Here is a 22,392-nt window from a genome sequence, read left to right as displayed (position 1 = left end):
ACTGTTTTTCATCTGTTTTGATATAAGATGGATTAACCCAATTCTCTCCTTTCGTCTATTTAGCTTGTTGAGATAAAATTTGAAGCAAGTTTGGGCAAGGGAATAATTAATAGTTAAGTCTCATGGAATAAATATTTCTTAATGCAACAAAACCTCACTCAGTTTTCCTTGGGTGGGGGGTGTAGAAATTTTTGTCTATTCCCTTAGTAAGACAAGGATATTCAGTATCTATTTTTTGTTCACCGCTTATTAAAGGCTAGTTGGATAAAATGCAAAGACTTACCTAGTTTTTGCCTTTAAACAGCTTGTGATTGAGTGTATTTTAGTCTACTCTCCAGCATTAGTAAAAGTAACATATGAAAAATTATTGAACCTTTTAAAAAAGAATCAGACTTTTGTAGTTATCATTATTATTAATATTATTAGTTGTCTTTATAGTATTGTATTTATTAGCTTATAGTGTCTCCAGGTACCTTCGGAGAAAAACAAAGTTACATGATCATCACTGCCTAATTTGGCTAAAAGGAAGATGTTGAAACATTCCAGGTAACAGTTTTGTTTAGGTAGGCTTTGACTTCTATAATTTTTTGAATGTAGATATTCAGTTTTTTTAAAAATCTGATAAAAGAAAATACGTCTAAACAAAAAAAACTTGTTTCCCCCACTTTCTAAAACTTGGGCACACTTGTTTCTCCTACTTTGTGAACTCTTAAAATGCTTATTATTTCTGACATTTAAAAATCCTGTAAATGTAGACTTCCTCTTATTTGAGTGAGTACCCTCTGAATTTTTCTTACAACTCTTAGCCTCTTAGAGCCCAGAGCATACCTTTCTGTTTAGTAGCTTGTCTATAGATGAAGATGATAAGAAAGGTTAAAATCCACAAGTACCTAAGCACAGTCTAGCGGAGTGGTTCAAAGTGGGTGGGTTGTTCAGCCTCCCCCTCTCTGAGAGACTACTTGAGGGGGAAGGTGTCTAATTCCTCACTTTGGGAGAGCAGACACAGGTGTAGTGCTCCTGGCAGAGATGTATTTGAAGCTCATTTAAAAAAGAAATTGGTGAGTGTGTCTTGGCAGTTATTTTATAATATCCACGTTAATTTTTTTTCTTACTTCAAAATAGTGAAGAAACATAAAAATTAATCTTGAGACTCATGTCCTTTTCTGCTGAAAACTACCTAGCAATAAACATTAATTGCTATGTATTATTTTTGTTATTGATAAAGGAAAATTTTATTAAAGAAAAGACAGTTTGAAACTTCATGGATTTGTATTTGAGAGCCCCAGAAGAGCTTTTCTAATTTCTCAGGAGGCGATCAAAAAATTTTAAATATACAGTTGGCATATTGGTTTAGAATACTTACAGACACTCAGTAGGTTGGATGACTCCATTGGGTCAAGTAATCTGGTTCCTGGGGAACACACGTTTACACTGTTACATCTTGCTTTTATTTTGCAGAGCAAAACTGGTTGGAGAGTTAGAAACATTTTGAGCTTGGATTTTGGGTAGTGTCATGGATATGATGACTACAGTTTCCAAACCAAAAATCAGAGCATTTGTTCTGAGGAGTATGAGAAATGCAAATGGACTTCTGGGGACAGTGGAAGACAGGATTTGAAATCTGAACTCGGCTGGATAGTTGCCATGCTCATAGAGAGGATAGCAGTATTTAATTATTTAAAATATTTATTGATTACTTATGCTGTGTCAGGCATGCTTTAGGAAGCAGAAAATTATTTTCAAATCTTTTACTGAGAGATAGGCAAACTAAAGTTACATAATTTAATGCTTAATGTTTCCCGTTAGTGTTTTTCTTTTTGTAGCTTCAAGGAGAGAGAACGTGCCAGTTCTTAAATTTGAAAATATTTTACACTGTGTTAACAAAAAGTATTTATTAAACACACCTTTAAGAAATGATTCCTATGACTTCTACTTGGTGGGGACAACATAGGTAGTGAGTAATACCCTGGACTTTGAAATTAAATAGGCCTAGTTGTGAATGTTGGTTCAGCAACTTCCTCATGAGGAGAAATAATTAACTCCTGGGTGCTGAGAAGATTAACGAGATGAGTAAGTCAAGTACCGTAGTATATGCCTAATAAACATTAATTGCTATGTATTATTTTTGTTATTGATAAAGGAAAATTTTATTAAAGAAAAGACAGTTTGAAACTTCATGTATTTGTATTTGAGAGCCTCAGAAGAGCTTTTCTAATTTCTCAGGAGGCGAGCAAAAAATTTTAAATATACAGTTGGCATATTGGTTTAGAATCGATGTTTTTGAGTGTATGCTTTATGTATTTTGTGTGCTATATAGGGCCTCTTGTAATCTATTTGTGGACCCAGGACATTTATTCTTGTTTTTCAGCCTGTATGGATAATGTTACTGCTTTAGGCAAATTTTTTTAAAAATTAAATTTACTGGGATAACATTGGTTAATAATATTATGTAAGTTTCAGGTGTACACCTTTATAATACGACATGTGCGTCCCATTGTGTGCTCACCACCCAAAGTCTGGTCTCTCAGTCACCATATATTTAACCCCTTTTAACTCTTCCTGTGCTCCTCCCCTTTCCCTCTGTAACCACCATACTGTTGTTTGTATGTTTTGTTTTTATGTTGATTATTGTTTTATATCCCACGTGTGAGTGAAATCATGTGGTTCTTGTTCTTTTCTGTGTGACATATTTCAGTTAGCGTGATACTTTCACGATCCATGCATGTGGTTGTAAATGGCAATATTTCATCTTTTTTTAAGGGCTGAGTAGTATTCCATTAGAGATATGTACTGCGTCTTCTTTGTCCAATGATTGGTCGAAGGGCACTTAGCTTGTTTCCATGTCTTGGCTACCGTGAATTATGCTGCAGTGAACCTAGGGGTACATATATCTTTATGAATAAGTGTTTTCAAAAATTTCAGGTAGATACCCAGAAGAGGGATTGCTGGGTCATATGGTAGCTCTATTCTTAATTTTTTGAGGAGCCTCTATACTGTTTTCCATTGTAGCTGTACCAGTATACATTCCTGCCAACAGTGTCCGAGGGTTCCCTTTTCTCCACATTCTCTCCAACACTTGTCATTTTTTGTCTTCTTGATAATAGTTTAGGCAAGTTTTAAACTTTTTAACATGCTGTTGCTCACTACATTTATATTATATTTGATAATCCTTTGTCAATTTTAATATTATTATGGAAAACTGATATCACAGTTTTGGGGGGACTTGTGATGTAAAATCTGGGAAGTACACTTTACTGCTTTGAGTCTTGCTTCCCGTACCTGAGTGGCAAAGCTTCTCAAGGACAGGGATTTGTCTGTTACTTTTTCTATCCTGTATTGAACGTTTCTTGCATGTAAAATTGAATGAAGGAGAGCATAAAAGCTATTAGTGAAATCAAAAGACCTGGATATTGAAGAGTATGAATTTACAGTTCTATTTCCTAATTAATGTAGCATACATTGTCAAATACTATTATTTTTTTCCACTGACACAAGTCCTTTTCTTGTTTTTCCAATTTAATCTGTAATATACTCTCAAAGAGGACTTGAATTTTGGTCTGGTTTACTTTCTTTGGCTTATAACTGTTAACCCTTTCTAAAAATTTAATATTATTTTATACTTAACACCTTTAATAAATGTTTTTTGCTCATTAATACACGTAAAGGCAGCGTAGTGTATGCCAGCCGAAGAACCCAGATTCTGGAGCCAGGTAGCCTGGGTTCAAAGTCCAGATCAGTCACATTCTGCTTGTCTGACCCTGGCCAAGTATTCAAGTTTCCCTGGAACTATTTTCCCATCTGTAAAATGGGGATGATAGTAGTACCTATGTCACAGGGTTTTTACAAAGATTAAATGAGTTAATATAAGTACTTAGAATAGTGCCTGGTTCACAAAATACACTATTTAAGTTGTTTCTATTATTTATAGATGTACTCTTGTTACTTTGATCTCAGACATACAGATAGAACTATACAAGTCCTATTTAACATTTTAATTAAAATAGAACAAAGGAAAAGTAGGTTAAGCCTATTTTAATATTTACTAAGATGGGGCCGGCCCGTGGCGCAGGCGGTTAGAGCTCCATGCTCCTAACTCCGAAGGCTGCCGGTTCGATTCCCACATGGGCCAGTGGGCTCTCAACCACAAGGTTGCCGGTTCAATTCCTCGACTCCTGCAAGGGATGGTGGGCTCCGCCCCCTGCAACTAAGATTGAACACGGCACCTTGAGCTGAGCTGCCACTGAGCTCCCGAATGGCTCAGTTGGTTGGAGCGCGTCCTCTCAACCACAAGGTTGCCGGTTCGACTCCTTCAAGGGATGGTGGGCTGCGCCCCCTGCAACTAGCAACGGCAACTGGACCTGGAGTGGAGCTGTGCCCTCCACAACTAAGACTGAAAGGACAACAGCTTGACTTGGAAAAAAAAAAGGTCTGGAAGTACACACTGTTCCCCAATAAAGTCCTGTTCCCCTTTCCCAATAAAATCTTTAAAAAAAATATTTACTAAGAAAATAAAATTTACTTAATAAATTTCTGTAAAAGTCATAGAAATACAATGATCTACCTGATGGAAGTATTAAAGGTGGAACTTAGGTAATGACTAGGGATAATTTGATTTGGATGCTTATGTGAAGTAATGTTGGGTTGTGTTTTTTGATAAGCATTTTTCTAAGACCATAGCAAGGTATTTGAAAATAGAATCTGCAGTGTCTTCCTGTATTTCAGAGAAATTTGAATCCATCAAATTAAACAATAGTTTTTTGAGATCTATTAGGAACTAGGGGCTTTTAGAGAACTGTTAGATTTTCTCGTATATATTTGTTAAACATTTTAATCTTTTTTTATTTGGAAAGGGGAAGAGAAAACATTGATGGAGAAGAATAAAATAACGCACAAATCATGACTTTAGATTTACTGGAATAATTCGTTCATGCCTTTATTAAATAAATATTTATTGAGCACCAGCTCTGTGCCTTGTGTTTGTGAAGGGTTCTGGGGATATGATGATGTGCATGCCTTGTAATAATAAAACCATACTTTATGAATGAATACTAGGTACCTATGGAGAATAGTAGGTTATTTCCATTGCTTCTCTGTTATTTTCCGTAAGAAAAAAATTTAATTTAAGTGGACATTCCCTGACCTCTGGGGGTTGTTAAAAGTACCTGCAGAGAAAGGCCAGAAACTTTGTGGAAGCGTATAGGAGCCATGATTATAACCATCAAGGAATTGTATAGGGTAGCCTTACATGATTCTGGTAGAGTAGGTGGGATTTAGTTATGGGATTTATTTAATATAAAAACTGCCAGCCTAGTGTCAGTCTGTTAGTCTATATTGACTTAACAAACAAACAAACGGACAACACTAGAGCCAAGTATGAACATTTTAGGTGATTTGTTGGAATGTAGGTAATTAGTACGATAAGGAAGTAAATAGGATAATATAAGATATGAGAACAGGAAAAATATGTTGGGAAGAATAAGTTAAATAAATTTAGAAACAATTATTAAAGCTAGAGATTCTGCATTTAATTTTTTTTAATGTACTTTGAACTTAATTAAATGTTATTTTTTGTTTGTTGTTTTTTTTTTTTTGGTAAAGATTTTACTGGGGAAGGGGAATAGGAATTTATTGGGGAACAGTGTGTACTTCCAGGACTTTTTTCCAAGTCAAGTTGTTGTCCTTTCAATTCTAGCTGTGGAGGGTGCCGTTCAGCTTCAAGTTGTTGTCCTTTCAGTCTTAGTTGTGGAGGGCGCAGCTCAGCTCCAGGTCCAGTTGCCGTTGCTAGTTGCAGGGGGCGCAGCCCACCATCCCTTGTGGGAGTCAAGGAATCGAACCGGCAACGTTGTGGTTGAGAGGACGCACTCCAACCCATTGAGCCATCGGGAGCTCAGCGGAAGCTCAGCTTAAGGTGCCGTGTTCAATCTTAGTTGCAGGAGGTGCTGCCCACCATCCCTTGCGGGACTCGAGGAATTGAACCGGCAACCTTGTGGTTGAGAGCCCACTGGCCCATGTGGGAATCGAACAGGCAGCCTTTGGAGTTAGGAGCATGGAGCTCTAACTGCCTGAGCCACTGGGCCGGCCCTACATTTAATTTTTATTTGGGTTAAGTACTAATAAAATTATATTTTTAAAATAAAAGTATCCTTTTTTATAGGAAACCACTGAAGTTCTTTCTGATAACTGTTTTCATAGGTAAGCAAGGGAAATATTCTTGTCTTTTAAATAGGTATTAAAACTTATACATGCGAATTAAGAAATTCAGTTGCAAGTCTCCGTTAACATGAAAGTGACATTTTTACATAGTGAAAATTGCATTTTCTGTTCATTCTTTCTGAGGTTTATAGAAGGAGAATGCCAGTGTTGAAGGGATCTAAATTTTATAATTAAAGTAATTACTTTGGAATAATGCAGTATAATATATATTCATCTAATTCTTGTGTATTTAGTTTTAATAAACAGTAGCTTAAAATGGGGAGGGCATTTTCACTGGAGTTGGCAAACTTTTTCTGTAAAGTACCGGATAGCAAATATTTCAGGTTTTGTGAGCTACGTGGTCTTTGTCACAAGTTTTCAAGTCTGCCATTGTAGCATAAAAGCAGTCACAGACAATATGCAAACAAAGGAGTATAGCTGTGTTTCAAAAAAACTTTACAAAAACAGGCCACAGGCTAGATTTGGACCAGAGTTTGCCTGTCCCTATAGAACTATAAGGAAATATAGGGGCATGCTGCACTTTTTTTTTCAATTTTAATTTTTTCGCCTCATTTTGGTTAAGTGTAAAGTACAAAAGAATGCTCAAATACAAAACTGCGGAAGCATTGCCATACAGGTAATATCAGGCTTCTGAAACAGAACTGTTGCTATTATTTGATTTGCTGAAAAAGTTCATTAGCTGGTTTAAGACAGTTCATATTTTGTATTAAAGGAAGCTAAGGAGTTTCATTATGAAATTAGGGCAGTACAAGATGTTTGAAAGTTCAAAGATTCTAAGTACAGGTTCACAGCCTGTACCTATTATTACAACTTTATTCAAGATATCAACAGGATATACTCAAGCAGTAGATTTCTGGAGATTTTTTTTCTTTTTAATCCTATTCTCTGTTCTTCAATTTTTTTAAAAAAAGTTAGACTACTATTTTGTCTTTTGTATCTATATTTCATAATTTAAAGAAGAGTGTACTAACATTTTGTACAGCTTCATACATCACTTTTCTAGCCAATAAAGTGAAGTTTTCAAGTTTTATTATCTGCTAAATATCTCCCTTAGGTATGTCAGATTTTCCTTCATTTGATTTATCATGTTTATTGAAAAGCATTGTTAAACACCCATGTTGTGTGGATGGTATGGCTAACATATATTTGGGGATTAGAACATTTTGTTTTTATAGAAAAACCATCTATTTTATATTTCAGTTAAATTAAGTTTTTCTTCATCGACAGTTCAGTTACTATAATTTAAATGTTATGGGAAAAAAATCTGTTTATCGTTTGTAATAACTTTATAGCCAGCTGTTCTTTAGGCATAATAATGTGGAGAAGAATGTGGTCTTTTAAAAGTTTCAGCTACAAATTTAAAGATTTAGTAGCTAAATGTAACTAGAAAAGTGGTATGGATACTCTTGTTATAGTTACATGCTCCAACTCTGATAGATCATTATTGATAAGGAATAGCTTTTCTGTTAGTGCATTCACTAAAATAGAACCTGAAGACTGAAAACTGATAACCAGACTTGTTTCTTCCTATGGCTAGCACTTTCTTCTATTAAAAGGAACCAGGCATCTTTAAACCACTTTCAGTATGTCTCATTCTGAAGAGCAGCAGTATCCCAAAAGGACACCCTCGGCAAGAAGTAAATCTGAACTGAATTTAGATCTCTGTCACAGATATTCTTATTTGTCTGTTTTATATGTAGAGACTTCTGGAGCCTGAATGGAAAACCATTTTATTTCTCCTGTGAATGTTCAGGAGAAAAGAAGCAAGCATATGAATAACTGATTTGGAGCCAAAGGGAGACATGTCTCAAGTGAGCTTTGGAACAGGGTAGAGTAAATTCTGAGTCTTTAGACGGGATCAAGAGTTAATCTGATTTATGAGAAATGATATCTTTTGTATTTAAGAATCTTTCCTCAGAATGCTGAGCTGAGAGCTAGTTGTGATGAGAATTTGGAAGGACCCTAAAAGGAGACTAAGGATCTTTGAAAACAAACTGCAGTTTGACTAGCATTTATCTGTTCGTAGGACTGGAGCATGTTTATTAGATGATTTTGTTTCCTGCACTTTGAAATATAGATCTTTTATGTTTTTCTCTCTGAAAATTAGGGATATATGAAGAGGTGAGAGGAACAAAATTAAATTGCTTTTAAACTTAGCTTGGCTGCTGGTTTTGCCCCCTGTTTTGGATTAATGGTCTTCAGTGCACATGTGTAATGTTGGCAAGTGGAAAACATGTAAAGTGTCAGTGGGCTTTTTTTTTTTTTTAAATGATGACCTTTAGAGCTAATGGTAAGATTGATTTGAGGAGTTTCAAAAGAAGAGGGCTCTGTGTATAGATTTGTGTTAGGGTTCTCCAGAGAAACAGAACCAATGGGATATATGTAGATGTGTATATAGGAGTTTTATTACACGAATTGGCTCATGTAGTTATGGAGGCCCAGAAGTCCCACAATCTGCCACCTGCAAGCTGGAGAACCTGGAAAGCCAGTGGCGTAATTCAGTTCAAGTCCAAAGGTCTAAGAATTGGGGTGGGTGGGGAAGGGTGGTGGCTTATGGTGTGAGTTCCTATCTGAGTCCTAAGGCCTGAGAACCAGGAGAGCCAGTGTCCTAGGGCAGGACTCCATGGATGGCTGAGCTCTAGTCGAGTGAGTGAACTCACCCTTCCTCTACCTATTTGTTCTGTGTAGTCCTTTAACGGATTAGGGAATGCCCATCCCCGTTGGTAAAGAGACAATCTTCTTTACTCAGTCTGCTGATTCAAGTGCTAATCTCTTCTGGAGACACCCTTAAAATACACCCAGAAATAATGTTTTACCAGTTATCTGGGCATCACCCCCTTAGCCCAGTCAAATTGATACATAAAATTAATCACAGTATCTAGAAAAGTTGAAAGTCGGGACTTGAACAGATATTTATATGTCCATGTTTATAGCAGCAGTATTCCTAATAGTCAAAAGTTGGAAGTATCCCAAATTCCCATCAATGGATGAGTAAGCAAATTGTGGTATGTACATACAATGGGATATTCTTCAGCCTTAAGGAAGGAAATTCTGACACATGCTTCGCCATGGATGAATCTTGACGACATTATGCTACGTAAAATAAGCCAGTCACAAAAGGACAAATGTTGTATGATTCACTTGTATGAGGCTCCAGGAGTAGTCAAATTCATAGAGACAGAAAGTAGAATGGAGGTTGCCCCAGGAGCTGGAGGGAGAGGAAGATGGAGAGTTACAGGGAAGTGTATAGAGTTTCAGTTTTGTACGATGAACCCTGTCTAGACATTAGGTACCGTGTTTCCCCAAAAATAAGACCTAGCCAGACAATCAGCTCTAATGCATCTTTTGGAGCAAAATTAGTATAAGTCTTATAGTAAAATAAGTCCGGGTCTTATACTAATTTTTGCTCCAAAAGACACATTAGAGCTGATTGTCCTGCTAGGTCTTATTTTTGGGGAAACACGGTACCTAATGTCTAGACAGGGCTCAGTTTAGGAAACTTTAGGATGAGCTGCTCACTCAAAGAGGTGCCCGGCTTTTGACCACCGTCAGAACAGAACAGTCCCACAATGCCTCACTCATGTTACCTTTCCTTCCCCTACTCTGGTTTATCCATTAGCAGCTTGGAGAACTTGCTGATGGGAACTGTATTCTCATTGTGGCTTATTATGAGGATTATAATTCTCAGTACAGTGACTACATTTCTGACTTACAGTGAACCCGAAATATATGTGATGGTGAGCCAGCCCCCCCCCTCCCCCTTGCCTACTTAGATTTTCTGGGGAAACGGGGGTTTGACCTCATGAGTGTCCTGTGTTCTTGCCTCTGTAGCATAGGCTGTAGAACAGGGGTATCCAAACTGCGGCCCGTGGGCCAACTGTGGCCCGCAATCCATTTTTTATTGGCCCGCAGCAAATTCCAAAAATATATTTAGTTTACTTAAATAAGCCAGGTGAGGCAATACGTACTTCACCTCGAGTGAGTGGCCTGGCTGTTCGTGTATTTTACCGCATATGGCCCTTGGTGAAAACGTTGAAAAAAGTTTGGACACCTCTGCTGTAGAACTTCCTAAAGAGTGTTCCACAATTATTACTTGGGTTTAAAACGAGTGGTCTCAGGGGCGGCCGGTTAGCCTCAGTTGGTAAGAGCGCGATGTTGGTAACACCAAGGTTGCGGGTTTGATCCCCGCATGGGCCAGGGCCACTGTGAGCTGTACCCTCCTGTACAAAAAAACAAACCAAACAAAAATTAGTGGTCTTTTCTCTTCCTTAATTTTTTATTTTCAATGTTACTTCCAAATAAATGTACACGTTGAATAGATTTGAAAATACAGACATAAACAAAACAAAAGAGCTGTAATTTCATGAAATTAATTACAAAAACTTAGTGATTTTTCTGTTTCATTTGTGTGTATATGTTTGAATGTATTTTTATATTTATTGCTTCATACTATGTGTGTCTAACTATGTATTTTGAATATCTTTTAAGGATTTCAGGGCTTAAGTATTAGGTTGGTGCAAAAGTAATTGCGGTTTAAAAGAAATAATTGCAAAAACCGTAATTACTTTTACACCAACCTAATGTTTGTTGCTTTGGTATAAAATGGCCATAAAATGATGGAAAACCACCTACTTTTTGTTTATGTAGTTTGTATAAGGTTTTCAATACAATTTTAAGGAAATAATGCTTTAAACCTTGTAACTGAACCCAGTTTGGAATTAACACAGTAATACGCTATCCAGGCAACTGTATTTACAACAGTGTTCTCATGCAAACTTGTTAATAAATTGGTACATGTGCTGTTAGAAACTCATTAATTGGGTTGTGTTCATTTGAAGTGACAGTTTATAAATTCTTTTCCTTTGAGTTTTTCAAAATGTTTTACTTCAGAATCTTATTTTTGGAAAAACAAACAAACAAAAGAATAGTAATCAGAAAATGAGAGGAAGGGTGGTATGTCAACCATTTAAATGTGTACCGTATTACTATGGATTAATTTTGTACCTTTTTGAAATTTATTATTTTTTTTGCTGTTGCCAGAAACCTCAGCTTCCAACCTTAGACTTGTGTATGTATGTTTTCAACAGGTAAACACAGATGCATTTTTTTCATTTGTAATTGTAACATAAACTTTTTATTCTCTAGAAATTTCAACAACAGAGTAATCTTTAGTCATTCTCTGAATGCTGATCATACAGTTACCATTCACTTCCTGAGGGAGGGAGATTTGTAATAATGAATGGCAGTGTACCAGGCCTTTGAATGTTGCTTCCTCAGCATAAAATAGTAACTAAGTCTTGCTATCTCAGCATAATGTCCTACTGAGGAATTTTGTTAGCTTAACAGACCAAGGAGAAGTACATATCTGGTTGAATACTTTTAAAACAAATAAATAATGAAGTTTCATCAATAAATATTCGTTTTTAGCAGCTGTCTCCTTTACTTTTTTTTCTTAAAATATTCTATGGACTGGGAAAGCAGTTACCTGGCTCACATTATATTTGTGTTAGTGCTGCTCTAGATGCACAGGAAACTGCAAGAGGAGCATCTTAAAGAGAAAGTGATTTTTGAACCAGCTCCTTATGGTTTTATATGTGGTTTACTGGTCAGTGGTTGGGGACAGGATATCCTAGATAGAGAGATGGAAGAAAAGATTTGAAGGTAATTGGGAGAAAGGAATAGCATGACATTGATAGAAGTGTGAGTAATATGGGGGTTTGGAGCAAAGAATGTAATTAAGAGAAGGTCAATAAATGAGGCAGAAAAGATTATTTGGGGCTGGAGTGATCAAGAGCCTTAATTTATCTGCTACGATATTTGAACAACTATTTATAGTCAGTGAAATATTTATTGATGTTTGCAAACAGGTGAATAACAAGATCAGATTTGTACTTTTAGAGAATAACTATTGGTACTTGGAAGGATCAGTTGGACAAGGTGAAGATAGGGAGGCAGCCGTCTTTCAGCAAGAAAACCTGAACCAAGGTGGTTATCTTGGGATAAGAGTGGAAGAAATTGAAGATATGTTAGAAGGAAGATTAGTAGAACTTTGTTGGAGTAAAGAGAAGAGACACAAGATGACTGAGATTTCCGATTGAATAGTTTATGATGCTATTATTTGAACTGGTGAACGTACAAGGGCGTTGTGTTACAAGTAAGAGTTGAGCCCGAGAACATACTGAGTTTGACAACTGATAGAGGATCCATGCTGGTAGGTCTTTCAAAATACATGTCTGTCATTCAGAGGGGTGAGTTGGATGTTCGAGAGAGATGGAGGGGGAAGGGGGATTGATTTTACTGAAGCAGTGGGATTAGCTAAAATTTCCCAAGGAGACTGTCCAAACAGGAGTAGGGAATTAATTTTAGTATATGGATTTCATGGTAGCTTTTAAAAGTAATTCTCATTCAGGAACATATTGAGTGCTTAGTATGTGCAAGTGCTATACTAGGCACTGAATATGAAGGGGTATACAAGGCAAACACTTCTGCCTTAAAGATAATCAGTTCTAGAGGGAAAGGCAGACAAGTAAATCTGGGATTGTACTACAGTGGAATAAGGACCACAATGAGCTACGAAGTCCTAAGGCTGTGGGAGGAGGTTCCTGGGAGGGCGGAACAGAAAATGGCACTGGAGAAGTGGGCTTGATTTTGCAGGGGAAATTTGTTGTTTGTTATTTTTTGGCAACTCTTTTTATTTTTGATAAACTTCCTAATTGTGTACACTACATATGCGTTGGTCACTTTTACGCAGAGCTTCTCACTGTGGTGTCTGTCAGTTCTTTTCTGTCCACCTTCTAGGTATAGATAGTCTTAAGCTACCAGTGATGTTAGTTGATAGCATGGCACGACTGCAGGTTGGTAGCACAGAAATGACTTCATCAGACTGTGTTATGGCTTCCCACAGATCAGGGTTTGGCAGGCCTCACAGCTTTCCTCCTTGGGACCCGCTTTACAGTTGTCTGTGTCAGGGGAGGAGGCAGAAATGGTGACTGTGCTGGTGTGAAGCAGATGTTCAGGTGGTTGGCTAAGGTGATCAAAGGAGGGGAAGACGACAGAAACGGGGAAAGACGATGGGCCAAAAAAGTTTTAGTGTGTAAATAAAAGAAAGGTATCAAATCCTATAGGAGTTGAGTAACCCTGAGTTACAATAACTAGAAAACCACCTGGAAGAAAATCAGTGAGGAAAAGCATTTATATACCATGAAAATAATATCAGAGCTTCTCACAATATGGACCCCCCGCCCCCCCTTAGCTACCAGTTATGTTTCATTGTTGACAGGCTGCTTTTCATTTCTTTGTGTTATGTTGGCTAAAACGAGGTTTTGAGTGTGCTTGGTGTGCCCTTCACCACTTCTCTTGGCTCACTGGGCCTCCTCCTGCTGTCCTTTACAGATCCAGTTAAACCTGGGCTGTGAACCTCTTCTGAACACGGCTCACCCTCTTCTCCCAGTGTAGTGCCACTGTGTGCGTGTGTGTGCACGTGTTTGTATGTCGTGTGTGCACGTGTGCGCATGTGCACATGTATGTGTGTGTGCGCATGCATGTGTGTATATGTGCACATGTATGTGTGCGTGTGTATGTGTATGCACATGTATGTATGTGTGCGCGCACTCCCACAGTCTCCTGCACTCCCACAGTCTCCTGCACACACACCTCTCCTTAGCACTTGGCTCATGCCATTGGAATCTTTTTTTTTTTTTTTAACCTAGCTCTTCCTTTTTATACTAGGCTGCTAGCATCTTGAGGACAGGAACTGTGTTCTTTTCACCTCCCACCTGGCTCATAATTAGTTCTTAAATGTTAGCTAAATAAGCAAATCATAGGAGAATATCAATATACTTTGGGGCATACAGTTTATAATCTGAGTACAGTCATGCTTTAAGATATGACCATTAGAATTTGTGAGTTTTTGTATTTTAAAATTAATAAACAAAGGTTAATATGTTTTTTTTCCCCCCTAAAATTTGGCTTCAAATGAAAAGACTGCTTTTTGGAAGCTTACATTTTTCCATTTGAAATTGATATGTAATTTTTGGTAGTGAAACTAAAACATTTTAGTCCTCTTTTAACTGAATATTGGCTTGTTGACAATTCTTTTCTTTTTGTCCTCTATTCTGTTAACTGGCTCAATGTTATAATAATTGGCAATTACGTTTAAGCTGGTAAATTCCCAATGGCACATAACTGTCTTTTTTCCATATGAATTGAAATAGAATTTAAAAAATAATTTAAGTTTTGAGTTGGAGTCTGATACTTTGGTAAATTTTTTTCCCCATAAATTGAAATCAAAGGTATGATTATGGGCTGTAGGGACTTATATTAATTATTCAGTAATAAAAGTGTGATTCCTCGTTTATAGTAAGGTGGATATCTGAGTATTAATACTGAGTAGCATATGCTAATTAAGAAACAAAAGGTGTAGCTCCTTAGTTAATATGTATTCTTTCATTCTCTGAAGTTTTAGAAGCAGTTCTTGAACTATGTAATGTCAAAGGTAAAGAGGAGAAATCAATATTTTTTGTTCTAAAAATATATTTTTTGGTATATGTATTCTTTCATCCTCTGAAGTTTATTTTAGAAGCAGTTCTTGAACTGCATAATGTCAAAGGTAAAAAGAGGAGAAATCTCAGTATTTTTTGGTATTAAAAAAGGTGCAATCTAAGTTTAAAGTTACCTTCTTTATATAGGATTCCCCAGTTTTTCTTTTCTGTGGATATTGGGAGGACTGTTTTAGTCTATCTATAGATAAAGTAGAACAGGCCAAGTCTTTTTTTAAATATAAAATTGGGTCATGTGCAGAGGTACGAGTCCCAATTTAGTTGTTAATTAATGACAGATATGGCCTATAAAATCAAGTTTTTTTCTTTGTTCTCCTTTTAAAGATTTTTTTGGTGTGAAAGATCCACTTATTTTTGTTGGTGTTAATCCATGAACAAGGTTGTTCAGTTTAAGTGCATAATACTTAAGTTTTATAAATATTAGAAAACTAATTTCCACTTGATTTATGTTAGAAATACTTCTTTTTGTGGCTTATTCTTTTAACTCTTCTTCCTTTGGCTTACCTGCAGAATAAGAAGCAAATGGTGGTATGGACTTCAGAATTGTCTTTAAACATTTACATTTCTTATAATGCAAATATATTGAATCAGGGGGACCAGTTTCCCTAAGTCCATTCAGGAAGATTGAGTCCTATTAGTGTCTTCCGACCAATAGTATACATAAAAATCCCATAAGTTACTTAAAAAATACAGATTACTGACTACTACCTTCCCCCCCTTACTGTCCACTCCCAGTAACTCTGGGATATGAACCAAAAATTTTAATAAGCACCCCTAGATGAGTCTTACATAGGTGATCCATTGAGCACTCTGTAAGAAACACTAGTTTTTAAATAGTGTTAATACTCTTGATGTCACTTGTATGAGTCAGTGCACTTGGCACGTGCCCCAGATTCTTATCCTCATCAAACTCTAAAGATAATAATTCTCACTGTAATAAAATTGGGGAATAACGCACATAGAAAAAAATCATACAGTCCCACTATCCAGGGAACACTGATAATATTTTAGTTTTGTTTTCTTCATACTTTAAAATTTTTAGTTGGAATTTAATGGGAAGCAGTTTTCTATTCTGCTTTTCTCACTAATCTCAGTTTTTTATCATGTTATTAAAAAATCACTATCACTTTCAGTGCTCACATATTAGATCATTATTTACCTAAACATTCCCTTTGGATGTTTAGATTGTTCCTAATTTATTTCAAATAAATAACATTGTAATAAACATCTTTGTGGGAAACATTTTTTCCTATATCTAAGGACTTCACCCCCACCCCAACCTTTGCTAAGGGTCCTAAAAATATTTTAAAAAACTTTTCAAACATACTGCCAAACTGTTTTCTAAAAAGTTCAGCTAATTAAACTAACCAGCAGTAAACTAAAGTTGTTATGTGGCACCTTTACCAGCATTGAGTGTGTTTGTTAAAAAACACCATAGTTTTGGTTGACTAGACAAAATGATGTATAATTACTTAACCATCCTCTGTTGTAATTGATATGTTTTGTGCATATGTAAAAATTAGTTTGATATTTTATACTAAGTATTTTTTTCTACCCAGAATTTATGTTGCCAGTAGTTCTTGCGGAAAATTGTTAGTGAGCAGTTCCTTTCAATTTTTCTCAACGGTTTGAGCCATTGATAATAAACATGGACAATTTTTTTTTGCCAGAGATGAGAGTATTAACAAGAAGAGTCGTCTTCCATTTCTTTCCAGATACTTTGGAAATTGGAAGTTTAGGCTGGTTTTAAGTATGGAGGTAAATTTATTAAGTAAACAAAGTTCTTATTTCTACTAAAAACTGTTTCTAATAGCAAATGAACAAATTTCAAGTGACCATCCATCAAAAAATTTAACTAGTGGAAAGTGAAAAATTAAAGTTTTACCATTCATTCATTGTCAAACCTCTTCTGACTATACGTTCTATTTAGAGTTACTGTTAATCTCTTGATTTGATATAACTGTCGCCTGTATTTTTTGGTTTATCAATTTTGAAGAATACCAACAAAGTTTGAAGATTCCCTGATTTAAAAAATTTAATTTGTATCATTCTAATTAGTTTTAGTTTAATTTGTATACTTGATTACACAGTATTGGCATAATTATCATAAGTAAAAAGACCAAAGGTAATCATTTTGCAAATGTAATCATATTGAGGGTGATTGTTACTGTTTTCTCTTTTAAAGCTTGTTCTGTGATTTAGATTCATTATAATTATTTTATAGGCCAATGATATTTTAGAAGTTAAAATACTTTAGTTTCAATAAAACTGATTCAGTGTATCCAACCACATGTTCCTTTTTAATTCAATATTTTTAAAGCATTCATGAAACTCTGGGTGTGTTATAGAAGTAATTGAACACCTGAATATAAAGCTTGGATTTATATGGCAAAACAGTGGTTATAGCTCAGAGGCAGTTTTGTCCCCAGGGAATGTTTGGCAATGTCTGGAGACGTTTCAGTAGTCACAGTGCGGGGGATGCCTCTGTCACTTCGCCTGTCCCAAAATGCCTATGGTGCCGAGGCTGAGAAACCCTGTCGTAAAAGGAAAGCTATCTCATGTTTTATTTAATTTTAATTTATAAATGTTATGCCAGTTGGAACATAAATATTTCAAATTTTTCACAGGCAACGACACCTCCAAATCAAGGACGTCCAGATTCTCCCGTCTACGCTAATCTACAAGAACTGAAAATATCCCAGTCTGCTCTCCCTCCGCTTCCTGGGAGCCCCGCAGTTCAGATTAATGGAGAATGGGAAACTCATAAAGATAGTTCAGGGCGTTATTATTACTATAACAGAGGAACACAGGAAAGAACATGGAAACCCCCTCGATGGACTCGAGATACGAACACCAGCAAAGGAGATTGCCAAAGTCCAGGAGACCAAGAGGTATGAGCAATCAGGGAACTTCACAGTGAGTTACCAGACTTTCTCTCTTCCTTATTCAGAGACAGAAAGATTAATAAGTTTGTATCTTGGTATTGAAATGGTAGAACACTTGAATTCTCTAAGATATTAAATCTTCTTTCCAGGTTTTATTGTATTATTGCTATGTTACTTCCTAATCTCTAACTAGTAGGCAGTAGCTAACCCTGTAGTGTATTTACTAGTTCCAGAATTAACTGGATTAAAGTTGCCTGATACCAGTGGTTTCCCTCATGTGCTAATGTGCTAGAAGATATTAATTCAATCATTGTTATTGCCCAAGCATGGCATTTTTTTAGAAAAAGGAAAGAAAATGTATGATGTGACTTAGCCAGATACATAAAAACAAAGTTATTTAACCGATTAACTGGTTAAAACGACACTTTATTGATTTGGTATGGCCACCAAGATACTTCTCTTTTTTTGTCATTCAGAGGTACGAGATCACCTTTTATCTATATGTAAGGAAAATAAGTATAATTTCTTTGCGGTAAATGGACCATCCTGTAACTGACAGTTCACTTTAAAATCATTCTTTTCTCTAACAAGTGTTTATGCTATCACTCCCCTGCTCCCTTGGTTTCACCTTTCTCCACACTTCTGGCAGGGGTGGTGGTGCCGTGAATTGGCCACAGCTATATTTTGAGAACCACTCATCTCAGAGTTCTGTGGAGATTCCTTGGGACAGATTAGAATGTGCAGGAGAAGCTTGGGTAGGACTGATAGAGTGGTGGTAAGTCCTGCTGTTTAATGCACTGGGACCCTCACCTGCATAGGACACTCAGCTCTTACAAAAAGCAGCTGGCTTCTACAGTAAATACAGTACTCCAGTTAGGTAGGAGCTGGAATAATCAGGTGACACTTCCTGTATTTAGCAGAATGTCAAAGCTTTTTGTAGTTAATAATCCCTTATTTTCAAGTTGTCTATTTATATCGTTGGTTTGGTGGTAACTTGTACTTTTGGTGTTCAAGAATGAGATTGCGAATAGTGAGAGAAATTGTTTCTGGTTATTATAAGAAAAGTGTTAGGAAAGTTATTTGAATTATAGATCTAGAAAGATTTGAAAATAATTACCCCATGTAGCAACAATGAAGTAAAATCTCACAATTTGGGAGAATTGGGGAAAGGGCTAAATTAATGGAATAAAAGAATTTAAAGTATACACAGGAACTTTTAACAGGTTTCTTAGCTTTCTATTTCAATAACTAAATGAGAGTGATTTGTATATCAGAGTCTCAACTTATACTACTACTGTATTTCCCCGAAAGTAAGGCCTAGCCGGACCATCAGCTCTAATGCATCTTTTGGTGCAAAAATTAATATAACTGGGTCTTCTATAATGTAATACAATATATGACCCTGTCTTATATTATTTTTTGCTCCAAAAGATTCATTAGATCTGATGGTCTGGATAGGTTTTATTTTTGGGGAAACACGGTAATCTCTGCACAAATTGTATAAAAATAGATATTTCCAAAGTGGCTGGAGCACATCTTCCAGTAACTTCTTGAGAAAGGTTGCACATGGGAGGTAAAATTGAGACTACATGTGAAAATGTCTATATTCTTCTCTCATATTTAATTGCTAGTTTTGCCTGACTATAGAATTCTAGGTTGGAAATCATTTTTTCTCATAATACCAAAAAGCGTTTGAACTTCTTCACTTTCTGGCAGTCTAGGGTCAGCTGCTTGTTGGGGAGTCCCCAATGTTAGAACCATTAGGTCTTTCCTTTTAGACTAATAGAGTTTTGAAAGAAGTTTAAAAATCTTCTGTCTGGAGAGTAAGGGCTGCCAGGGTCTTGGTGGTTGGCATTCAGTTTTCATATAATCCCTTAGTTTTCCCTCTTTCTGTTTTTACCAACTGTGCCTGTTGTCTTCCAACTCAGAATCTTACTGTTTGTCCCTCTTGAGAGGGAATAAATACCTGTCATTCTTCTGAGATAAGGAAGATGCAGCTAACAGCCAGGTGTGGAGAAGGGGATTCTGGCGATTTTAATCCTCATTTTATTAGGTCGGTGGAAAAGTGATTGCGATTTTTGCAATTATTTTTAACCTTTTAAACTGCAATTACTTTTGCACCAACCGAATAGTACCCCACCTTTACCGCCAGTTCTTGGAATACCTAATACTGTCAGTTCCTGAGCCACTTGAAGATTCTTCTCTATAAATTTGTTGGGTTTCATCTGTCCCCCACAACTCCACTCCCCACCTCCATCAGTTTATATTCTGTTTTCCTGTTTATCTGCTTCTCGGCTTCCAGAGTTTGTGACTATTGTCTCTTCTTTTGTTCTCCCTCTTCTTGGTTTGGGTCTTTTAAAGCATATCTCACTTTTTATTTTAGTGGGGTTTGAGAGGGAGCAAGTTTTCACTTTTTCATCTTAACCTAGAAGCTTATTATTGTTACCCTAGATCAAAGGTTCTCAACTGGGGACAGTTTTGCCTCCAGGGAAAGTGGGGGCATTAGACAATGTGTAGACAGTTTTGATTGTTAGAACTTGGGGTGTGCTACTGGCATCTAGTGGATGGAGGCCATAGATGCTGTTGAGCGCCCTGTGAGACACAGACAACTCCCACAGCAGAGAATTCTTGACCCTAAATGTCCATGGTGCAGCTGTTGAGAAACCCTGCCTTAGAAATTTTAACAGGCATACACTCAGAGTCTAAAGTTAATATCTTCTTGCTCCTTTAAAGCAACACAAGAACTATACATGCCGTTGTGCTGTTGCTATCTTATATCTTATTTCTATTTTTAGTCCCCTTATTGTTGTACATGGTGACTTTTATAATCCTCATATTTACCACTTTGTTTTATCACATTTCTTTATGCAAATTAGATTATCTTGGATAACTTTTAAATATATACTTAAAAAATTTCCTTAGTGAGGCTCTATTAGTGATAGAATCTTAGATTTTGTTTATCTGGAAATTTATTTACTTATCTGGAAATTTATTTCTTTAAATTGAATGTTTACTTGTTTGTTTTTTTCCTACTTTATTGAAGATTTTATTCTCGTGTTTTCAGGCTTCCATTATTGATGATGAAAATTCAACTGTCAGTCTGATTGTCTTTCCTTTAAGGGTGGTTTGTCTCTTACTGGTAGTTTTTAAGATCTATCTATAATTTCACTATGATGTGATCAGGTGAAGCTGTCTTTTGTATTTCCTGCTTTGTTGGGACCTTTAAATTTGAGGAGTCTTATCTTTGATCAGTTCTGGAAAATTCTTGGTCATTATGCATATAGTTTCTGTCCCATTTTTTTCTTTCCTCTCATTCTGGAACATTGAGTAGATAAATGTTTAATCTGCTTATTCTGTTTGTCATGTCTCTTGATTTCCCTTACATTTAAAAATTTTATCTGTGTCTCTCTGCTTCATTCTCAGTAATTTCCAGGTTTGGCTTCTGTTCACGATTTTTCTTTTCATCTACATTTTGATTTGATGTTAAACCAATATTTGAATTTTAAAATAGATGCTATTTTTTTATTTGTTTGGGGGAGCTTTCCCATCTTATTACTTTGAAAAGTTTTAAACCTATAAAAAACTAGAAAGAACCAGTATAGTGAGCTTCCAGACAGCCTTCATCTAGATCTACTTAGTTGTTAATATTTTGCCACATTTCCTTTATTTCTCCCCACCGTCTAGTAATTTTTTTCTGAACAATTTGAAGCAGACAGCATAATTGTTTTATTCTCTTGAGTATACAGACATTTTTCAGCAAAACCATTTATTTTTTGGTGAAAAATATATTTATCACGCACACAAAAATTTAAAGCCGGTGTATTATTTAATACATGGTTAATATTCTGTGCTTTTCACTTGTCAAGTAATATCCTTTATAGTTTTTTCCCTGCAGTGAAGGATCCAGTGAAGGATCGTATATTGCTTTTATTTGTCATACCTTTCTTTAGTCTTATTTTGTATTTTATTTTTTGATAATTCTAGTACATAATGTCTTTGAGAGTCTGATTATGCTGTCTGTTTTTCTGCTGTCACTCATGGTGTGTGTCACTTCGTGCATGCGTGTGTGTGTGTTAATGTGAGATTAAAGTTCTTGGAAATTCATATGTAGGAAGTCTTGAATGCTGGGTTTGGAAGCTTGTTTCTTCAGAGAAGGTTTGCTTTTGTTTCTGCCAGGTGCCTAGGCAAATTAGTATCCTACGAACATTTGAAACTAAATTTTCAACTTTAGTTTTTACAGGCTACTTACATAGTAGTAATTTGTATTGCGTGAAGATGGGCTTATGATTGGGGAATTCCCCAATTTCCCCTGATTATTGGGGAAGATTCCTATGATTTCCCTAGTGTGGAATAAAGGGACAAATTTTTTTCTGGTTCACCCATAATCTGCAGGTATAATTCTTTGGCGTTCTAGTTCTGCACTGTGGGGTATTCCTTTAGAATCCCTGCCTTTGGTGGTCCTGAGTCCTTTTCCCTAATGCTTCTGCACGACCTTGAAAACTAACATTCTGGTTTGCAGTTTGGCAAATGCCAAGGAGAAAACTGGTCTTTTCATAGTGTGTTTTTTTCTGGATTCTTGCTCTTAGTTATTAGTTTTTGACCTCTGAGTATTTTTTGATTAACCTCTTGCTCATTAATGGTTTAAAAAAATTTTTTTTTATGTAATACTCATATATATTAAGTATTTCATCCAGATGATCAGTTGGGTACCTACCTGTCTTTCTTCTACAACTGGA

General features: G+C 36.1%; 1 protein-coding gene across 9 annotated transcripts in view; it reads left to right on the top strand.

Moving 5' to 3' along the window:
* Nucleotides 1-22,392, top strand: part of ARHGAP12 (Rho GTPase activating protein 12) — a 108,310-nt gene that overhangs the window by 33,064 nt on the left and 52,854 nt on the right. For all 9 annotated transcript variants that reach the window (XM_081057502.1, XM_081057507.1, XM_081057506.1 and 6 more), the window contains exon 4: nucleotides 17,399-17,662. In XM_081057502.1, the coding sequence (XP_080913628.1) occupies nucleotides 17,399-17,662 (264 nt within the window). The remainder of the gene's footprint in view (nucleotides 1-17,398; nucleotides 17,663-22,392) is intronic.

This window comes from Rhinolophus hipposideros (genome assembly GCF_964194185.1).
Source record: "Rhinolophus hipposideros genome assembly, chromosome: 1".
NCBI lineage: Eukaryota > Metazoa > Chordata > Mammalia > Chiroptera > Rhinolophidae > Rhinolophus > Rhinolophus hipposideros.
This window is presented reverse-complemented; position numbering and strand designations above follow the sequence as displayed.